Source organism: Plectropomus leopardus, chromosome 19 (genome assembly GCF_008729295.1).
Source record: "Plectropomus leopardus isolate mb chromosome 19, YSFRI_Pleo_2.0, whole genome shotgun sequence".
Classification (NCBI taxonomy): Eukaryota; Metazoa; Chordata; class Actinopteri; order Perciformes; family Serranidae; genus Plectropomus; species Plectropomus leopardus.
Window position 1 is genome coordinate 14,522,349 of NC_056481.1, and position 21,822 is coordinate 14,544,170.

Consider the following 21,822-nt stretch of genomic DNA (forward strand, 5'->3'; position numbering starts at 1 on the left):
AAACAATATTTATTACATCAAAATGTGCAACACTTGGAGTCATTTGTGCCATTTTGCTTCTTTGCATCAAAAGACTCCTCACATTATTCCTTTAAACGCCCTCTTGAAAAGGTTGCCGTGATAATTGCACAGATCCAAAAACCTGTTAATATCCAACTTTTTTCATAATGTTTATAAGTTTGTTTTGGGTTTTTTTGGCATGTGCATCTCTACCCCAGCCCTGCAAACAGTTGGCTTTTTGGTTTGTGAACAACACACAGAGCTAACCGTAAACAGGCAAGAGGAAATGTGTCATAAACTGCGCTAAAATGCCCATTTAGAACGCATATTCCAAACGTGCTGTATACATAAAGAATGCTCACAGTATCTGAACATTATCAGCGTATTCCACGTCTTAATGAGAAAACTCGTCGTTCGAAATAAGGCCTAAGAATCCAAAGAGAATTTGCTGTTTACATGTCCCATACCAAATTCAGCATATTGTCATATTCCAGATAATAGTCTAATAAGTGTATAATAGGTGCTTGTTAGGGGCAGGAGAGCTGTTACAGTATTAGGAGACTCAGTTGACACAAGAAAGAATCTAAATCATCTCACTCGACCTGTTCAGATAAAGTGCCATCACCCTGATGTGTCTATTTAAAGCTGCCATGCAGAATCATGTTTAGCGTGAGGTAAAAAAAAAAGTATTTAGTACAAATTCGAAAGACAAGCGTGCAACAGAGCACAACAGAGTTTTAAAATGAAAAGTGAAAGAGAAGTAATTTAAAGTTGAATGCCTTATTTATTGTCTGTGCAGCAGGTAGGGAGAAAGTCACCATCTTTATATTGAAACTAGCATCCTGTCAGCCTCAGTGAACTCAGGAGCACAAATTATCCATTTACACATATTTTAACATTATTCAAATCTGTAATGTAAGATGTATGATTCTGTCTTAAAACAAACAGAAGAACGGAGACAGTAGTTCAGTTTTGCATTTGTTTACCTTCTGTACATTGTTTGTGTATGCAGACTGAGACCTCCAAGAGCAAGGTGATGTTGGTAAAGGAGGCGTTGTCTCAGCTCAGCAGGCAGCAGTACTCCATCGAGGAGCTGACCAGGAAGCCGCTGCCAGAGGGAGTGGACCCTCTACGCCTGGAGGATTACCTGTCGGACCAGGACTTCAAGGTAGAGCACTCAGCTGCAATCAAATAGGTTCATAAGGCTTAAAGTTTATGTGTTTTTATGTCAAGTTGTTATATTGCAGTCAGTTATTTTCAGTGTGTGAGTTTTGTTTATGTGACAAAGGACAAGAGGAACTTTTTCAACAAGATATTCAATTCAAGCTCTTAAAGGAATACCCCTCCCCCCTCCCAATTGATCATTCAGGAGTAATCATTTCATCAATGACTCACCCCATGTTTAGTGGAAGTAATGGAGAAAACTTTGTTTTGTTGCATGCCTCAGGTGAACAGAGAATCCAAAAACAGAGAAAATCCTTAATGAATTGATGGCATCAGCGACTGTGTTTAATTAAAGCAAAACTACATCAAACATCTTTATACAGAGTCTCACACAACTCGTGCAGTATAATCGAAGTCTCACATGTATCTTTGCTGAAAGTGAACTATTTAATCTTGGATCTGAAAGTGAAAAACATCTATGCTGCCCTTCAAGCCAGACTCCATTGAGAAAAACAGTCATTTTAACTAGCTGAACACGGAAGCTGCTGGTCTATCACTGTCTCAGTCAGTTTGTATTGTGACTTTGTGATGTTGTGTGACTTTAATTAACCCTGAAAACGCTAAACACAAACTAACTAACTGATTAAGGCAGCAGGATACCATCAGGGCACGTGTTCAGCGAGGTTGAATTATTGTTTTTGTCAATAGTCTGGCTTTCTTTTCAGTCCGCCGTCAGAAAGGCCTGTCTGTTTGGTAAGCGCTTAGCTACGACTGGATAAATGAGACTTGGATTATATTGCACAAGTTGTGTGAGTTTTTAAACTGTTGTTTTGATATAGTTTTGCTGTTGTTAATCACAGACCCCCATGACTTAAATTCATTAAGATTTTTCTCCAATTCTGTCGTCTTTGTTCAGTGGAGGTAGGCTACAAAAAGTTTTCCTCATGAATTCAATGTAACATGGGCTGAGTAAGTGACAGACAAATGGTCATTTTGGGGTTAAAGTATTCCTTTCAAATTAAAAAGCTAAAATGTTGAAAATAATTGAAAATGGTTTGACCGGACAATCATAAGCTTTTCTTTTAACTTTATACTCTTTATACTGAGACGCGTTATTATAGCAATTTGACTAAAGTGTCGTATTTACTGTTATATTTTCCCCTTATGTAACATTTGCTGTCCTCTTCCATTAATGTTTTGCAGACACTTCTTGGGATGAGTCGTGTCGAGTTCAACGCTCTGCCAAACTGGAAGCAACAGAATCTGAAGAAAAGCAAGGGTCTGTTTTAAAACACATCTTTTTGTACACAAATCTGCCTGTTTTTTGTTGTTTTTTTTTTTGATTGTTTTTATGTTTTCAGCAGCTTTTCTTACATTTTTTATTCCAAAAAAAAAAAAAAATCATGTCCTCATTTTGTAAAGGATAAAGAAAAGCAAATGTACAATTTTGTTCAAATGTTGATGTATTTTAATAACAATAACAAAATTTTAATGATTGTTTCCCTGAAATATTTTAGCCAATCATTATGTGCAATTGTTAATCTTTTTGATGGCATGATGTTTTCCTTGTATGTTAGAAACAGTTACCCTCACATTATAAATATGTAATATACTATAAATGAATGTTTTTGTATGTCTGACACCAGACAGTGTTGACTTTCATGTGAGATTGTGTTTGTATGAAAATTGCCGGTTTTAAAACTGAGGGAGTTATTCATTGATTTTTACATCTCATGAAAAAAGCCAGCTCTGCGTAATGGGATTAAATTGTTCAGCAAAAATGTCTCCACTTATTAGAGGAAACTGAACAAAACAAACTAAAGTTCAGAGAACGTTCCCTGTAATTTGTGGACGTTTAACAGAAATGTGGCGTTCTTAAACCAAGATTGTCATTTAGACGTCTAACTCATACTATATCAGCAAATATATATTCGCTTTTATTTTTTTAAATGTAGGTGGATGTGGGTGTGACAAAGTAAACTCCAAAATCTCAAAGAAAAGTGAGACGTGAAAAATGAACGCTGACAGTTTTTCAAGTTTGGTACTGAATTCTTCCTGGTTCTCATGATTAACTGCCTGTATGCCAGTGACGGCAGCCCCCTTGATCGACTGGTTATTAGGGACCAAATCTAATCTTTTTGTCTCGTTTTAAATGTGTTTGTGTATTTGTGTGTATGTGTGTGCAAATGTGAAACTCTAAAAGTATTAAGTGTGTGTGTGGGTATGTGTGAGAGAGAGAGAATACCTCTGCAGTATAAACTGCCTTTATAGCTGTAGCTGACACCACAAATGTATACTGCAAATGTGATGTAATGGTATGTGTAAATCATACTAACAATATGACTGCCTGCGATGTCTGAATTTGGAAATTCTCTGCATGATGTCCACAAAAATACTTTGCTTAACTCATGTATTAATTTCTTGCAATATGTATCTTTTTTGTGATACATAAGATCTGCATTATAAGTGGAGACAGCTTCCAGGCCAGCTTTTATTTCATGGCACATATCAGTAAACATCAGTGGTAGGGAAATGAGATATTAATGCTCAAGTTTCTCTTTTTAAATAAAGTATTTTTAAAAATCTGTGGTTCTGATCTTCTTTAAAACAGCACAAGTGAGGATCTTTTTTTCTGAAAACATGTCAAAGTAGGAGACACGGGTGTAAATAATGAATTTAACGATAGTTTACTAGGGCGCTTCAATGAGCAGAGCCTTCGTTTAGTGTTATTACAAACACCTGTATTTTTCCAATTATGACAGTCAAAATGCCTGCTGGGAAAAAGGCCCACTGGGATAAATATTACAACATCCACTCAGTGCTAGTTATTGTTAAAGTGGAAATACAACATAGTACTACTATAAAATGGCACATTCATTTGTTTTATTGGTGTTTTTTCTGCAGTTTATAACATGGGAGAATCTGTGAACGCCTCCAGTGGAACAGAGCCACTGTTTTCTTCCCTGGGCTTTTTCCTGGCAGGTATTTGAACTCGTCATCCAGCAGGAAAAGCACAGGTGGAACTAATAACATTACTGATGGCTCCATTTGGTTCAGGGCTCTCAGAAAGCTCTGCCAGTGAGCCAGCGGACACAATACCAGAGTCCTGGAACAGGTCCATCTGAACTAAAAACATGAAGTTATGAGGAACATCTGTGTCACATAAGTCAAAATGTCCACTGTGAGAACACGGCTGTTGTTTGTTTCAGAGGGAGCTTGAAAAGCTATCCTATTGGAAACCCAATGACTCAAGCAACTGTGTCTTCCTCATCCTATTATTGTGCTAAGGGCCATAGAAAGGGTTTTAGAAATACTGCAGTTTATTATCATAATTTAACCCTTAAAATCCTGGATGGACATATGTTTTCTTGCACAAGGGTCCAGATGCCTTTCACAAGTAAGTCAACGTTTGGAATTAAATTACTTTTCAAAAAATGGAAAAAAGCAACTTGGTATGAAACGTCCTGCAAATTACAAAATAATAATAATAAATTTCAAAAATTAAAGGGTGACAAGATATAGGTCTAAAACTTAGCTAAAAAGAAGAAAAAAAAATCAAGTGACTAGAGAAAAATGTTAAAAGTATTTATAATTATAGTTAAAATTAGATTACAGAAAATATACATTTTTCATATTTTATTTTAGCACTTTTTTTTTTGGTCATTGTTTTTTTTTTTTTTTTCTCGCAACTTGTTACACATTTCTTGTGAATTTTTGGGTCATTTAAACCACCAATACATTTGTTGGCCACGTGAGGGCAGCACATCCATCTGTAAACACTGACGCAATCGTAGAAATAGAAAAAATAGAGCCGCTATGGACGAAATTAGCTTTTTTAGTGGCACTTTGTTAGCCGACAGGTACATATTTACACACCGAGCAGATGCGGAGCAACATAAGCACTCATTTGGAGTCTTGTTTGTGTCCACCCCATTAAATGTAAGTAATATTCAGTCTCTCTTTAGCTCTGTTTTTGTTTTCCACCAACTCCTGAGCGAAATACGTCGGTTAGCAGCTAACGTTAGCTAGTTACCGTTAGCTAGTTAGTTGCTAACCGTTTGCTGTTAGTGGCTGGACAGACAGCACTCAGGTGGGTTTTTAGACAATTTTATTGATAACAGGTAGCCTCTGTATCTAGATACAACACATTTAAATGGTGTAAACAATAACAGTAAAGCCTTGGGCTTGAAAAACAAAACAGTGGGTTTTAGAGTGTCTTGCAGGGCTAAAACGCCTCAAAGCAACAGCAGATTTACAGATAATTTCCCTGAGTAAGTCACCTGGAGCGACCCCATCATCCACAGACAGCGTGTATAACTTTTTATTTGATCACCTAGTTAGTTTTAAATTGTATGCATCTACTAAATGCACATATAAATCCTCCACACTGGCAAGTGAAACGTCTTGGAAATGATGAATGCTTTCTTCATTAGCTGCCCTAAAAGTAGTCAAATTATACAAACCAAACCAAACTCGAATCAGCCTGTAAAGCTTTCACTCAGTGTTACTATTTAATTATATAATAAACCCAACTGTAGGTTGCTAAAACCTTCAGCAAATTCAAAGAAAAAACAGGGTTACCGTGGGTCTATGAAAAGTCTTTGAAGACATTTAATTCATTAATCTAAAAAAAAAAGACTACTACTAACTAAGACTACTGCTTTTTTTGCTGATGTTGCATTGTAAACTCTCAAAATAATTGTTATCATGTAGGGTTTTTTTTGTTTAAATGATTTAATAAATTACTCTTGATGAGATGAATTACTATAAACTCGTCATGATGAGAATCCAGACAAAAAAGGCCAAATTTATGTTACAATAAACACTTGAGCTGAAAAAAATTGTTGTTCTTCAATTTGGTTTATTAGAAAATTGTTCTCAAACTCGATTTCAAGTAGCAATAAAACGTTTTCAAAAGTCTGAAATCTAACTTATCTCAAGCAGCAGGTACTTTGAAAAACTAAAATTTAAAAGACATGACTTCTGTGTCCTCAATCTTTAATGTGTGATAGATCTGTGTGGTGAGGGAAGAGGAAGGTTTTCACATTCATATTTTTTACTCATGAGGCCTAGTTATAGTAATGCTTCTTTACAAGCTTGAATTTGTAATAAGTGAAGTTATTGAGGTGAAGTGAAGTGAAGTGAAGTTCCTCAATTTCTCAGTTTTGAGATCAATAAAGAATGTCTATCTATCTATCTATCTATCTATCTATCTATATAGTAATAGTGACTGTCATGTACATATTGAACCACCAGGGGGCATTGTCTGTCCAACCTTTACATTATGTAAAGCTGCCTTTTAATTCTGTAAAGCCTTTTGGGCCATACTGATCTATAAGAGATGAGTAGAAAATGAAACTTTTAAAACTAACTAAAAGAGGTCTGCAAATTGTTTTTGAATGTATTATTTTTTGTTGGTGGAGGTCCTTCTTGAACATTATGTCAAAAACATTCAGGAATATCTTTTCTGTCCTGCCTGACTCATCACTGTTTTAAACAACACCTGCTCAGCTGAGATGCAGCACATTTGTGCATCACACATCCAGGGTCACTGACACGCTGTAAAACACACCGAGATATGTTTGTATCATGTTCAGGACACATGCATTCAAACATTAACCGGCTCTACGACTCTAACTGATAATTCCTCCTGTCACATTGATGCCATCAAACATGCAGCAGCACAACAGATGGTAGGAGGCAGCCGCCGCTTCCTCGAACAGCGAATGGGCGGCTGGTTTGTTTATTTATCATCCACTCTGTCCTGCGAGCATTAATCACCTGCATCGCTTTGCCTCCTGGCTCAGGTGCCACAGCAGCCCACAATGCGGCTGACATGCAGGCAAACAATGAAGCTGCTAATACAAGGCAGATTAGCCTGAGTAATAACATGCTGGATATGAGATGATGGAGCTGAATGGGCAGATCTGGCAGGAAAAATAGTCTTTGATCAGGATCCAAATTTTGGCTGAGCATAAGCCTGAAGACGTCATAAACTCAGTCTGAACTCATGCTCAAGCAATATTTTATGAAGTAAACCCAATTAAAAAAGAGTTTTCTTATCAGCCATTCTGCAATAGTAGCAGAAACCTATAAGTTATGTAACGTACATGCTGCCTTATGTTTTACTCCTCTCTTAATATTGATAAATGCAACTCAATAGTAGTTAGAGGCTGCATTCACACAGTACAAATAAAGTTGCTTATGTTTACATTGTTTTCAGGTTCATGAAAGTAAAACTACTTACAATGTTAGATGGATTAAAGCACTAGTTTGACATTTTGGGAAGTATATTTATTTGACTTTTATTTTACTCTTGACAAGGACACACGAGTGTCAGAATGTTTCTTTTAATTATTTTGTAACATGGAAAATTAAAGATTAGCAGAAATGTGGATAAGGCAAAATCAACAGTATTTGAAAATACACCCCCCTCTCAGTCCTGAGCCCCTCCCATTAGACGACCATAGGCATATGCATGAACTTCACAGGACCCAGTGTTTCCCATTCATTGATTTATTTAATCCTATTTCACTGTACAGTTGCTCGTCTCTGTCTCAGCTTATCAGATCATAAATGAGACAAGAATCTAGCTAGCTAGCCATCCCACGGTCTCTCTGCCTCACTTACTTCTCTCGGAGGAAAGCAGGCAGCAGCTCGTTGTTCGGCAGCTGTGGTGACTCAAATTTTGCCAGCACAATTCAACCAGGTCTGAAGGCCTTTGCACACTGAGTACCATTTTTTTACCATGTGTTTTTTTAATCTGTCATCCAAAAAAAACGACTTCCACACAGAAACCTTGCATAAAAGTCTGATGCATTTTAATGTTTTATTTGTTGTGTAAATGAGCAATATAAGACACATTTGCTCCCTTGCTTCTCTCAACTGGAGGTACCTTTCTGGCTGTCACTACTGTCTCCCTGCATCCTGTATTTGGCACCGCAGCTGCATGAAGTATCGAAGCTGTCCTCCTCTATGTCTTTACACCAGGCGGGTTTCCAATAACCCTCAAATTGTGCAAATTGAAATTGCAAATATAAAATACGCCTAATGGAAACTCATCAACTTTGTAAAAACTCCTGTTTATTGCAAAAAAAGTTTTTACGCTCGCATGAGGTAGTATTGCTGGCAATTCAAAAAAGCCATATTTCACAAAACTGCAATGGAAATACTTTTTTGGCTTTTATAGGCCACATGATTCTATGGCTATGTGCTTGTTCGTAGTACATGGCTCCCTCGGGTGTTATTGCACTGCATAACTCTGCAAAAGCAGAGCGGATCATCTGGAAGTTTTGAATCCACAATTCCTCTGTGAAATCATGGACTATCACCTCCCAGAAATCTCTCATACGTGGCCGCTCCCACGTATAAGGGGCTTACCTTTCTGTTACTACTTGCCTGCATGAGCTTTGATTGGAAATAATGACGGCTAGTGCGGTGTCTCCAATAGAAAATAAACCTGCTGATGTTTTAAACATCCATCTCCTTGCTTCTTGGCATGTTATCGCGGAGGAGAAGTGGCATAACATCACTCAGTGGAAACGCAGTCAACTATAGAAGCTCTTTGTTCCGATTTTAAAACTTTAAATAAGACAAAAATAGGAACAGTGTGATTTGATATTTGTTTACTTTTTATGCCAAAAGATGTGACAAGGTCATAAATTGCTGAGTCGAAAACATCAACAAAACAGCAGGATAACAAAAGAAAAAGATTTAATAAACACCACATCCAAATGTGATATTTTAGGAGAATTGATTGCCTCAGAGAGTGCCAATCAGTATCCCTGCTTTTTTCGGAGCCTTTGTTTATTATAAGATTTTTGATTAGCTGGAGCAGCGGAGATGAACCTGGCTTTGAGGAAGATGATTGAGTCCTTCAGATTCTCATAACTTACAAAGTATCAGTGCCTGGCTTGCTCAGAGAGTAAAAAACACTTGTTTTTATGTGGAAAATCCAAGGCCTTGAAAAATTCATTGTTCGCGAGTGCAGCAGCCAATATTAAACCGAGACAAACCTGCAATAACCTTGGATGGTTCTCTGTGTGTGTGTGTGTGTGTGTGTGTGTGTGTGTGTGTGTGTGTGTGTGTGTGTGTGTGTGTGTGTGTGCGTGCGTGCGTGCGCGCGCGCGCGCGCGTGCGTGTGTGTGCGTGTGCATGCGCATGCACCGAATAAGTAGGAATAAAGGTGATAATGTTGCTAATCAATGTTGTTCTCTGGCTCCCCTCCCAGCAGCACACTAACTCTGGATTTTTGCTGCTGAGATGAACTCGCCAACTCTCCCCAAACTGCTTACGAGCTACAGCAGGATTAACTCTGGGAGCTGAACAACATGTGCACCTAAGAATATGGACTGATTCATTGGGTATGACTCACATCACTAATACTGAAGGTTAACTATGATTACTTTAAGTTCATCACAAGCCAAATACTGTTATTTCCATCATTGTATTTTATTGTTTTTGCCTTAAAGGGACACACCGCTTAATTTGACAATTCCTGTATGGAGCCTGGTGCTGTTTCTGATCACTGTCCAATAATTCGGGGAATATGTTATTTTTTTTCTTACCATCAGCAGTGCTAAATGGCACCAGTAGTTCCTAGTTTCTAGTTTTCTTTTGTAAGATAAAGTCATTTGAACTCAAAAAACCACATACATTATCTTTCTGCATCTGTCTCTTACTGTGTCCCAAATCCAATACTACAAACTAATTCGATACAGAATGTACTACTGCTGAGTTTTTTTTTTTTTCAGCTGTGGTGGTCAAAAGACAGAGGGGTGACATATATATGTTATAAAGCCCTCTGAGACAAATTAGGATTTGTGATACTGGACTTTATAGATCAAATTGTAATAATTGATACTGAATTGAAATTACATTTACAGCCTTTTGGGTTATACTTTGTGATTAGGCAACTTGATTAATCAGTAAAGCATGTTGGGTTACCTTTGGGTTTAAAATAGGCTATATAAATTTGCCCCATATATGATATGTATGTTATCTGTTGTGTATATACTTTATTTTGTCTCTTTTCTAGTTTACATAATAAAAACCTGCTTATAATTAGTATGTAACATGGATTTGGAAAATGTAGCATGAATGACTAGAGCTGGCTCGGGTGTCCTGGTGTCAGGTTACACAGGTTCAGACCCATAATAAATAACTGACAAACACCATCAGAAGTTGTTAAAAGCTCTGACAAAGCTTGTATGTTGACCTATGATTTGAGATCATTTTTTCACTCATACTGTTTCTGATTCAGCAGCTTACCAGTGTGAATCCTCCAGGGGACTGAAAACAAGCAGGCTGAAAGTACAACTCATCACTAAATAAAATGGAGGATTCCCAAAACCAGTGGCATGTTCAGGCTTTCGTCATCAACTTGACATTAAAGGTGCGTGCAAAGTTGTTAACAGACCTGGATTTGAAATCAGTGTTACATGTCAATAGATTAAAACAGGAAAAACTTCCCACAGATGTACATGTAGGTGCAGCTTTTAGTGCTAAACATTATTTAATTTGCTCTTTAATGAAGTAAGAACTTAAGAAATACTGATACACACTATAAGAAGTCTTAAAGGACTACTTATCAAAATGTTCTGACTTAATAATTTACAACTCACTGATAGAGAGCAGGACTTCTGGTTTAGCCTCAAGTTACCGTCAGACCAAAATCTAAAGAATTTTCTAAATCAGGGCTGACACGCTCGATATATTGAGTTTCTCTGCTTTTTTCTTCTTTTTTTGCTAAAGTGGTTCAAGAGATATTAAATTATGTTTCATTTTTACAAACTCTGAATGTCTCCTTCTGCACACAGATGTTAGTAGTAGTTTTTCACAACAAAATTGGACACAGCCATCATTAATTGTGTTATTTACACCTGTGCTTTCCCTACTGCAACATATCAAAATATCATCCATTAAAAAAGGCCTGTTAAGTTAAAAGAAAAAACTTTCAAAGTGACATTTTTTCCCTTAAATAGAATCGTATGAGTGTTTTGGGAGGTGATCTCGTCGTTAGGGAATTTAAAGAAAGAAAGAAAATTAGATCAAACCAGCAAACACTTGCATAGCACACATGTTTTGGATTAGGAGAGTAGCTCCCACTGAGCCAACTGCTGAAGTGAGCATTTATATTGTCTGATGTGTAATGTCAGCGGGTATTTCCAGGCAGCAGATGGTGACAGTTTGCCCACTTAACTTGAGCACAACACATTCGAACACACACACATACAAACAATAACAAACAAATTCATACCCTTCCCATTCCTACACCACCCTCTGACAAAGGCAGGTAGCGTACACCACATGCATGCATAAACACAAACACACATCTCGCTGTGACAAAAGCCGCCGAGTATCGACCATGACATCAGTCCTGTTTCCTGCGGATGAGAGGGGTACTGCGGATGACAGATTGATTGAAAGATCTTCCTCCCTTTCGCATCCATCATTTCAGCCTGTTTATCATCTTCTTGCCGTTCAATCCATCTGCTGGAAAGAGAGAGAAAGCCATTTAGGTCGGCCCTGACCATCAAGTCACCCAGAGGGGTTTTAGGCAACACACAGCTGGGTCTCTGGCATAACTAACCTCACAGAGGACAAGAGGGCCGCAGTTTGTTTGGCTTAAATTAATGCAAAGTGACATTAACTTGACCTTGTCTTCCTGAATATGCAGGTAGCAGATGTCTGTCATTGTGGCAGTTGAGCTTCTTGATAATCTAATGCCAAAAGTTTTGTACCTAACTGAGGTTTGGGAGAAGCCCAAAATTTAATCTCAAGAAGGATTTGTCTAAGCTCTTCTAAAGTTGGGATTTTGAATTCATTCATTTTGCTAAAATGTTTAGCAGTAAAGTGGAGCAGGAATGAGTTCTAAAATCAGGGAATTAGTTTTTTTTCTTGCTTTTGGTTCCCTTGTCTTGAAGTCAGTGAAATTTTGGTAAGATGCTTTAAATATAGTCTTTGGTCAGCAGAAGGTAAAGAGATTTTCACATTTCAAAACATCAGTAAATACCCCTCTTGTGATTTTCCAAGCTTTATCGTGTCTTAGAAAAGGCGGTCGCTAACAAGTGGCTTAATTAGACTACAGGATTAGTACTGGTATGATCATTTTTTAAACAATACCCAGCCTTACTCGTTGTGGTGGTGACATTAAAGTCATGTGATCGTGGTGTGGTTTGGTTTTTACTTCTGGCCTCAGTGGTGTTCATTTGTGAAGATTATCTTGATAAACAAAACATTTAAGTAACATCAACTTTTGTCTGCTACAGAGCTTGTTTTCTGTAATAATACTAAATCCAATTGAAAATGAAAATTGAATTGACTTTTTATTGAAGGAACCAGGACAACACAAATGTCAGGGTTGGCTCTCAAAAACACATAGCTCCTGCAGCACTCTATAACAAACGAGATAAATGGAAGGACGGAAGTAAAACTGCAGTGAAAGTAACTTGTGAGTGACAGCTGAAGTCCCTCTCTCATGTTGTTTTGCCTGCAGCTGCTGTAAAAACTCACCAAGTCACTTATTACTAAAGTTAATGTTTGGTCTTAATATTATTTCTTCTGTTACGTCTGTTCTGTTGGTGCACAGTGTACCAAACACCAGGAAAAAAACAATTGAACAGATCAACACACAGATGGACTCTTCAAGAAAACAGGAACGAAACACCTACACAGCAACCCTGGGGGCAAACTAACTGACTCATTCACTCAGAATTCAAACTAAATGCATAAACTCAGTCTTTTGCGTTGACAGAAAGGCATCCTATAACACAGTGATTACCAATCAGGGGTGCAATAAACTCAAAGCGTACTTCTGAATTTGAATAGGAAATAACACAATTACATACAAAAAGGACATTCATATAGCAAGATTTCTTTGTCCAGCTGTCAAAATATTTTTTTGTTTTTACTATGAACACATTTTGTGGGTTTGATTTGATTTATTATTTTGACTTTGTAAAAAAATAAAAATAAATACTAAACTAAAAAATAATAACCACACAGCATAAACAGACTCATCTGTATCATCTCTAATTTTTAGATGTTAAAGACACTTATTCAGAGAAACTCACACTGAGCACAACAGCAAAATAAACGTATGACGTCTAGATATCACTGACACAGATCCCCGTCAGGAAGGAATGCCAGGGTCAAAGCTGTACAGCAGCGTGACGAAAGATGTAAACGCATATCCCTTTATACTTGAGGATAAAGATAAAAGAATATGGAATGTGAAAAAGCTACGATAGAGCGTGTTCAGTGAGAGCTTAAAGCAAAAAAGTACTGCAGAAAGGATTTTAAATGTCACTGTCCACTGAATTCCACGTACAGTGTTATAAAACATAAAATGTAGAAAAGTATCACTTCATTAATATGAAGCTGCAGCAAAGAATTTTATGCTTCTGTGGGAAAAAAAAGAAAAGAAAGAAATGTGACTCACATTTTAATGCAGATCTACTTGAAACCATTGAATATAGACCTTGATTTTTGGTTGTCAGAAGATGCAGCAGAGAGAGAACAGAAGAGACAGGAGATCAGTCACGAAGTGTGAAAAGAAAGAAAGAAAAAAGAAAAACCTTTTGAGATATGACATTTTTTATCATCCAGCTTTTCATATTCTGTTGTACAATCACAACTTCTTTGAGGTCAGAGTTTACGCACTTTATGATCAGTCCAGACTAAAATATCTTATTAACAATCAGATGGATTTTCATGATAGTTTGTGCAGAAATTCATACTCCCACAAGATGAATCACCTGACTTTGCTAAGCCCTTTTGGCCCTTCCACGGCCACAATGATGCTGGCATTTGTTGCATAGAGTGAAATATTTTGACAGATAATAGATGGACTAACAGAAAATGTCGTGATTTTTGTAGTGTCCTTCGTCTGCTTAATGAGTTGGTCCAAATGATTGTACAGACATTCATGACTCCTGAGCTTTTTTTTTTTTCCAAATTGCTTGACCTCTTTTTTGGTTGTTATTGAATGTAGAGTCCATTTTTTTTGTTTGTGACTAATAGGTGACCTTTCTTAGTCGGTCATTAACAGTTAAGAGATATCTGCATGTAGTGTATTGCTCAACTTAGCACTTCCTCGTCCCTCCCACGGGAGTCCATCCGCCCCGCACACACACATTGACTGGGTTAAATGTTAGCATCCCAAGGCTAATGTTACCTAACAGATTTAACAACAGGGTCGAGCCGTTCTGGTGATGTTTTGAGTTTTGACAATCTAACAGCTTGGTTTTGGATGTTAGTTGCTGCAGCTGTTTGTTCACGCTAACCAGGCAGACATTAATCAGAACATTTTGTGTGACCGAAAGTTCGCTGATCCTTTCCCACCAGTGAAGAGGATTAGCATCCAATGTTATGGCGTTGCCCTGGTGGCGGTGTTCAACTCCAGCTTGGTTAACAGTCTTCTCCACTTTCTCATCATCTCTCCCCATTGCGCCAGTTTCTCATATGTAATATATATTTTGAACTATTTAACTGTTTGTATTAATCAATCATAATTCTTATTGTCAGTCGATAATTATACCGTTCATTTTTAACGTCCCTGTTGTTGAAATATCGCAACAATGACTAAATGCATTATCTTGATATTTGGGACTGATGATGTTACCAAACTTTCATCGACTTTTCATCCAGCTGTCATCAATTTTTCACTGTGTCAGATACTTTGTGTTATGATCAAATACCTGCAAAATGAATGTCATTGCATAAAATAGATTCTGTGTGTCAATACAGACAACAAAGTCACAGTTGGTGTTGCTGTGCTTTGTAGATCTCTTGCAGCAGACTCAAACTTGCTTTTGCTATACACGTCTAACGGATTTTAGCAGGAGGAGACTGTTTTGTAATTGAGCCATAATTTCAGTACGATGATGGGACTCAGCTAACCCTGTTCTGTCTGTACTTATTAGAGCCAGTGAGCTTTTTTGTGTTCGCCGTCTAATCCTTGCTAAGCTCATCGGTTTCTTTGGCACCAGCTAAATGGGGTTGTCCACTGTTTGATATGGAGTGACCTTCTTTGTGGCCGAGGAAACTGAATTAGGTCTGTCACAGTTTTCTCCTCCTCTCTTCCTCACCTCCAGTCTCCATATTATACCTCCTCTCCTGCATTTTATATGAATTGATTTGCTCCAAGAAAGCTCTTCCACCATTGTGCCAGGTTTGCCGAATAACAGCAAGAATCTGAACAAAACATGTAGAAAGCACTTAAAGATTCAAGATGACAAAATTGTTGCAATTTTGATGTAGATCTTCATTTTCTATAGTTCAGAGCTCTCACCCCGCCCCCACCTCCCTTTTGCCAATTTTGTCTCTTTTATGTCATTCATGCTGCAGTTTTCATTCTCACAATTGCTCCTTTACTGTTGCATGACTGGATTATTAATCAAACTTCTACAAGGAAAGTTTTGTACTTTCTTATGTAACTGTTCCATATACAAAGAGAAAAGAGCACTCAGTAGTGTGCACATCTCCACCAGATGCCTTTGTTACAGCTGCTACGCGGCAGCCTGAGCTGATCACGGCCTCTCAAGAAAATTCTTATAATTCTAGCAGACATCTCATGTCAAAAGCCTATTAAAAAACTAAAGAAAAAGTTCCCATGACACTTTGATTACCTCCCACCCCCAATTGAAAAAAATTGATACTCACTCAACATGGTTTGGGAAGATCTGATTTGTTGCAAGTTTCCACTGTTGTCTAAAGACAAATGCAGTTACCCCTTTAGATAAAACTGTACAGCATCTGGAAAAAATAAAGTATTAAAAAAAGAATATGTACTAGATGCCATCTTCTTTCTTGTAGCTCTTGGAGGTCTCCGTTCAGTGAGAATGAGGCAGCTCTTTGGAAGCAGCCCTTTTAGAGGGGAGATGAGCAGGAAACTCAATCACTTCCTTTGCCCCCCAACTGTCAAATGATGCTTGTTATTCAGCATAGGTGACGTATGATTTTTGGGCTCTTTGTCAGGTAGAGTTTCAGAGAACTGGAAAAGGAAATCTCAAATTACTACTACACATTTCGTCTGCATGGACCGGTAACAATAAGAGTCACTCTGCAGAAGGGGGCCTGTGAAGAATACTGTGTGTGTGTGTGTGTGTGTGCGTGCGTGCGTGCGTGCGTGTGTGTGCGCGTGCGTGCGTGCTGTCAAGGGTCACAAGTGTGGAGTCTTCTGCCTGCAGGGGTCCTCACATTTTTGCTTTGTCTTTATGGACTTTCAAACAATAAGGGCCTCTTGGCAGGTGGTACATGTGAACCACCGTCTCTCACAGGTCTCGAAGAAGAAGTCTTGGTTTGTAATTACTACATTTTTGCGTCCCCACTGGAGGGCATCAAACAAGTATGTCTTTATTGCAAGAATATCCTTGTTTTGATATATTGTTGTCCTCTTGTTATCTTATTGTCGCCTTTAATACATTTAGAACATTCTCAAACTCTAAGCTCTAAAACTATTTTGGTGACTTAAATCATGCTAATCCTGTAGAACCTCACCATCTCATCTACTGTTTTCATCCTGCTTGCTGTCTTCAGTCAATATTTTGGGATTGCAGGAAAACTTTTTTAGAGCCTCCTGCAAAAGTGGCCCCCAACATGCTTTGCTTGGGGGCTGCTTTTGCAAAATGACAGGAGGCTAAGGGCCAGTCGCAGCAGCCTCATGCATGTTTCTAGGATTTTAAAACATTTCCAGGTTTTTAGGAAGTTTTTTTGGATTTTAGGATGTTTCTTGGATTTTGGGACATTTCCCATTTTGTAGGTTGTTTCAAAGATTTTAAGATATTTCCAGGATATTAAAATATTTCTAGGATGTCGAGATGTTTCTAGGATTTTCGGCTTCAGGCTCTCTGTCAGGGGATGCGGTGATCCTCCACTTGCACTTGCAAGCTCCATTTTGATGCTTTTTTTTATACTACAACCTGGATTTAAGGAAAACATAATTTGAATTGAAACCCTTCAAACTGAATTCCTCTTAACCTCTCTAAGAGTCAATCTGCAGCTGAGGATTAATAAGAGGTTCATACTGTACCTAGATTTTTATCAAGGTCAGTTCACCCATGTCACACAGCCTGACGTCCGACATGAAGTGTCGACAGAGGACACTGAGTGGTGTGTGTAATAAAGCTGTCACAATGTGTGTTTAGAGATAAGCGGGGGGTGGGTTCTGGATCTTTCCCTAGATCAGATATTTGCCCCAGAGTATGTGGCAAGGATCTATTTTTTATCACTATTACAGCAACCTTCAAAATCATTTATTTCTACAGTATATTTGCCTCCCGTGGTTTTATACAAACTCATTCTCCTACGCAGATGCTGTGAAATTGCTTTTACAGGTGTGTTTACCTTTGCCTGTAACGCTTGCTGCACACACAAACACACACACACACACACACACATGCATATATACACATATATGCAGTTATCAATCAGTATATCTGCAGCTGGCTTTCAGTGTCACTGCAGGTGTTTTGCAGAGCAGCAGCATTGAATATATATCAATTTCAGCACTGTTTTTCCTTTTTCTTGCTCTCGGTTTCCCTCTACCTCCCCCTCTATTTATTCCCTCCATACCCACCCTTTCTCTCATTCTCTCTGCCAATATATCAGCCTCCATTCTTCCCCATCCCTCCTCTTTCCACTTCTCCATCTCTTTTAAACCTCCAACAATCAGCAGCAGTGGAAAGGCTATTTTCCGAACGTATTCCAACACGGGAATCTGTAATTTGGGGTCAGAGGTGCTGTTGTGTACACCTCTGTTGGGACAGATGGATTGTGGGTAATGCAACATCGAGGCTTGCACAGAATATCTATCAAAGGACTTTTTTCTATAAGCTTGAAAGAGGGTATCTGTAATTGTTGTCACACTCTTCTTGATCTCTTTAGATTATGGACCTTTGTCAATTCATTTGATTTAGGGTTAAAACCGGCTCTCTAATTATCTTAAATGGTTTCCCTTAACATGCTTTTCCCATTTATAAAATGCGTTTGCAGTGTCACGGGACATGAGTGTGAAAAATATCTCAATATAATTGCAGGCTTCTTTTGCAGTCTGGATGACAGCAATGAAGCACGATTAAAAATGATGGCGACCGTGTAATTGTGATGAATGTTGTGTGTCAAGGGTGTAGCACTGATGGAAACACTAGCCTCTGCCCTAACCGTCCGACTAACCCTCCTCACTGGACCCGGAGGAAGTAATGAACTCAAGCAGCTGACTCAATTCTCCAGCACGTGTCTGCACTCACACATAGCTTGCGCTGTCACAGAGGATTTATATATTACATACAATATGATCACTGGGCAGGCCAACACCGTGTGTGGGCACTCCTGCAGTTTCCCCCGATGTGCTCACTTGCAGAGAGTAAAAATTAATATTGTTCATCTTTACACGTCTGCAGAGCTGAAAGACAGTCAAGTGTTTTCTCGGCCACAGACAACTTTAATTTTGCAACATCAAAGAGCTGTCTCTTCCTCTCAGTCCCAAACCGTCTGTTTATTTCCTGCGCTGAACTCCAATTTTCCTCAAGAGTGTAATTTTCTGAGAGCAGTATGATATCTAGCCTTTCATGTCTGGGCTAATGTTGTTTGTAAAGCCAATATGTGCATTTAAGTAGAACATGTGACCATGAAATGTCCAGAAGATGATTTATATTTTTCATTATTTGCTTTTTCCTTAATATCTACAAATGTTAAAGGAGATTTGTTTTGGCTGTTGTTTTATATATCGGAGTGATGTAATAAATTTGATACAACATTAGCAATTTTCCATGAGAAACTCAATTTCAGCAGCAGCAAGAGTGTTTCTCTGTGGTGCTCGCTATAGCTGCAATTTTTTATTATTTTTTTTCTTCACGTCTCACCTCAGTGCAGTCCATTACAAGCATTTGCTATCAAGGGAGTTTATTATGGGCACAAAAAATCACCATGATCCCTCCATTTCCAAAAGCTAGCACGTGTTACCCATAATGGCACCCATACGCTTTGACGCGTTTGTAAAATAATATGTACCGTGACCCCTCCTGACAAGGGGTTATGGACAAAACAATTTTCCCACTGTTTTACTGCCTCCCTGAGGATTTCTGCTCCTGCTGGTGGGTTTCATCTGTTGTGTGCCCCTGATCCATCTCAGCATGACCCCTAGGTTGTTTTGTAATGTCATGGCAGCGTTGTCATGCGCCGAAAAGAAGCCCAATGTGTGTGTTTGTCGTGTTTGGTTGTGGTTACTTTGATGGATGGGATGCAGGGCTTAAAATAAGCTGTCAGTCTTGTAAAGTGGTAAAAACACAGTTGTGCAATTCATCACCAGTGCTCGCCTGCCTGTGAAAGCACTCACATGGATTTGAACTTACATTCACCTTCCACTGCTACACAAGTGTACCCCACTTTATCAAACACAGCATACAATTAGGAGATTTTTTTTAAAATCCGACTCAGAAGGTGCAATTATTTTTCTCTTTGGCAAATTCCCACAGGAATCATTTCCTTTAACCAGAAGTAGTTATACACATTGCTTAACACTAAAACTATGATTTATACCCAGCAAAATTCTACCATTCAAGCTGAACCTTGCAATTTTTTAACAAAAATGTAGATTTTCTTTTTTATATATATAAAACCTTGATATGCAAGACCTCAGTTACAGCAAAAATAAAAATCGCTTTCACAGATGAACTTCGATGTTCCAGTTGCTGTATAGAAATGTGGCAGTGATTATAAGCACAACATTCACTCATAAAGCCATACAAGTCCTTGAACATTTGATCAGGAGCAAGCCCCTGTTCACAAGCCCTTTATCTTACATACAATCGTCTGAGCCAAGATATTTTATTTTCAGTGAGTCCCTGGGACGTATGTTGCCTTTTTGTTAAAAGAATAGTTTAATATTTTGGAAAAATGATAACAGAATTGTCATCTCGTTACACTCCATCATTCAGTCTTACTTTGCATCCACATTAACTGATCTCCATGGAGGAGGGGGATTAGGTTTTCCCTAACCAATCACTAGAGAGCTGCACATCCACCTGAATCATTTAAAGTCCATACCGATGTGCAGCCAGTAGAACACATTATTTGGCGAGGGTTTACGAGTGAAGTGGAGAAAAGGAAAACAAACTACGATGCAGGGCGATGTTGAGAAGACGTGTCATTTCAGAACAACCTTCATGACATCTTGTCTATAGCGCTCGCCATTGTCTTTTTACTCCTCAGTGGTTTTTGGCACACTGCTTGACAACAGCATTAGTCCTTCCCATGGTGCTTTTTGGCCCATTGTTAGCCCCCCAGTAGTGCTGATTGGTTTTTGTTGTTGGGTTTTTTTTGTTTGTTTTTTTTTAACTAATAGTCAGTCAACTCAAAGTTGTTGAAGTGGGTGGACTCCAAGGTCTAGAGGCAAAAGAAGCTTTGCTGGAGGGTTAGATTAGAAGAAAAGTGAAGCATGAAAACATCAGTTAGCTTTTAAAGCAAGATAATGTACCAGACTTCTTTATTTATTTATTTATTTGTCCGTGCATATGATAACATTTCTGAAAATAATGCCAGACTATCTAGAAAGGCTAATTTACATCTGTGGTCTCAAAGCAGGCAATAATTAAAGGCATACACATTAGGAATAAAAGCAGTGAAAAGTATACAGACACAAACACAGCCTGCTCTACATAGAGACAAAAAAGATAGCTGTTTTGACACATAGAGAACTAAGCAGAATAATTACAAATATACCACAAAAGCAGAAATGTTTATTACCTTACCTGATACATGTTAAAAGAATCACCCTTTTAATGGTTTTATGCCTCTGCACCGGTGATAGCTGTCCCATTCTCGTGAACGTGACATTTTAAAAACGGATTTAACAAAAATCTGATTAGATTTTTGTAGTCACCAGTGCAGATCAAAGTCACCATGCATCCGTCTTATTTTTGTGAACACAGTCTTGGAGGAATTTCCTCAAATTTGGCTCAAAGGTCCACTCAGACTTCAGGATCAGCTGATTCAAAATTAGTGGTCAAAGATCAAGGTCACTTTGACCTCACAAAACATGATTTCAGCCATACATCTAGAATTAATTTGCCAATTATGACCAAATTTCACACAAATGTTGGCTGGGATAAAATGATGAAGTGAAGACATTTTATTGAATTATAACTTCTTTGCAACAACATCCATATTTGAAGCAATTTCTACTGTCATGGCTACATATGAGTCTGACAGACAGAAACACAAGGTGGTAATTCTAGTTTCCACTTACACTTTGCTGTAATCTAGTTTCCTCAGTGTGTCTAGAATGTTTTTTAAAAACCATTCAAGCAACAGATCAAATGTTCCTTAAAGGGAAATATTATTCATTTACACAATAACAGCGCCTTTCTCTTTAACTAATATGTCATATTTTCCATCTGTGTAAGCAGAGTCGATCCATTAAATGTCACCTGCTCATGTGTAAAATGCGGTCATGCTGGATTTTACTGACAGCTCTTATGGACACCTCATCCCCTGTGGTTAGCCACTGATCCAGCCATTGGAGGTTCTGTCCTACAGTACATTTAACACACACACACACACACACATACACAAGGATATACACAAAATACACCTCACTGAACACTTCACCTCCTGTGTGTTTCTCCGCTGAGGCTCCTTCTATCCCCTTCATGCTGA

General features: G+C 38.2%; 1 protein-coding gene across 2 annotated transcripts in view; it reads left to right on the forward strand.

The window, feature by feature from the left end:
• The window catches only part of svild (supervillin d), a 60,744-nt gene extending 58,221 nt beyond the window's left edge, over positions 1–2,523 (forward strand). For both annotated transcript variants that reach the window (XM_042507583.1, XM_042507584.1), the window contains exons 28-29: positions 1,013–1,168; positions 2,368–2,523. In XM_042507583.1, the coding sequence (XP_042363517.1) occupies positions 1,013–1,168; positions 2,368–2,454 (243 nt within the window). In that variant the 3' untranslated portion in view covers positions 2,455–2,523. The remainder of the gene's footprint in view (positions 1–1,012; positions 1,169–2,367) is intronic.
• Positions 2,524–21,822: the final 19,299 nt, after the last annotated feature.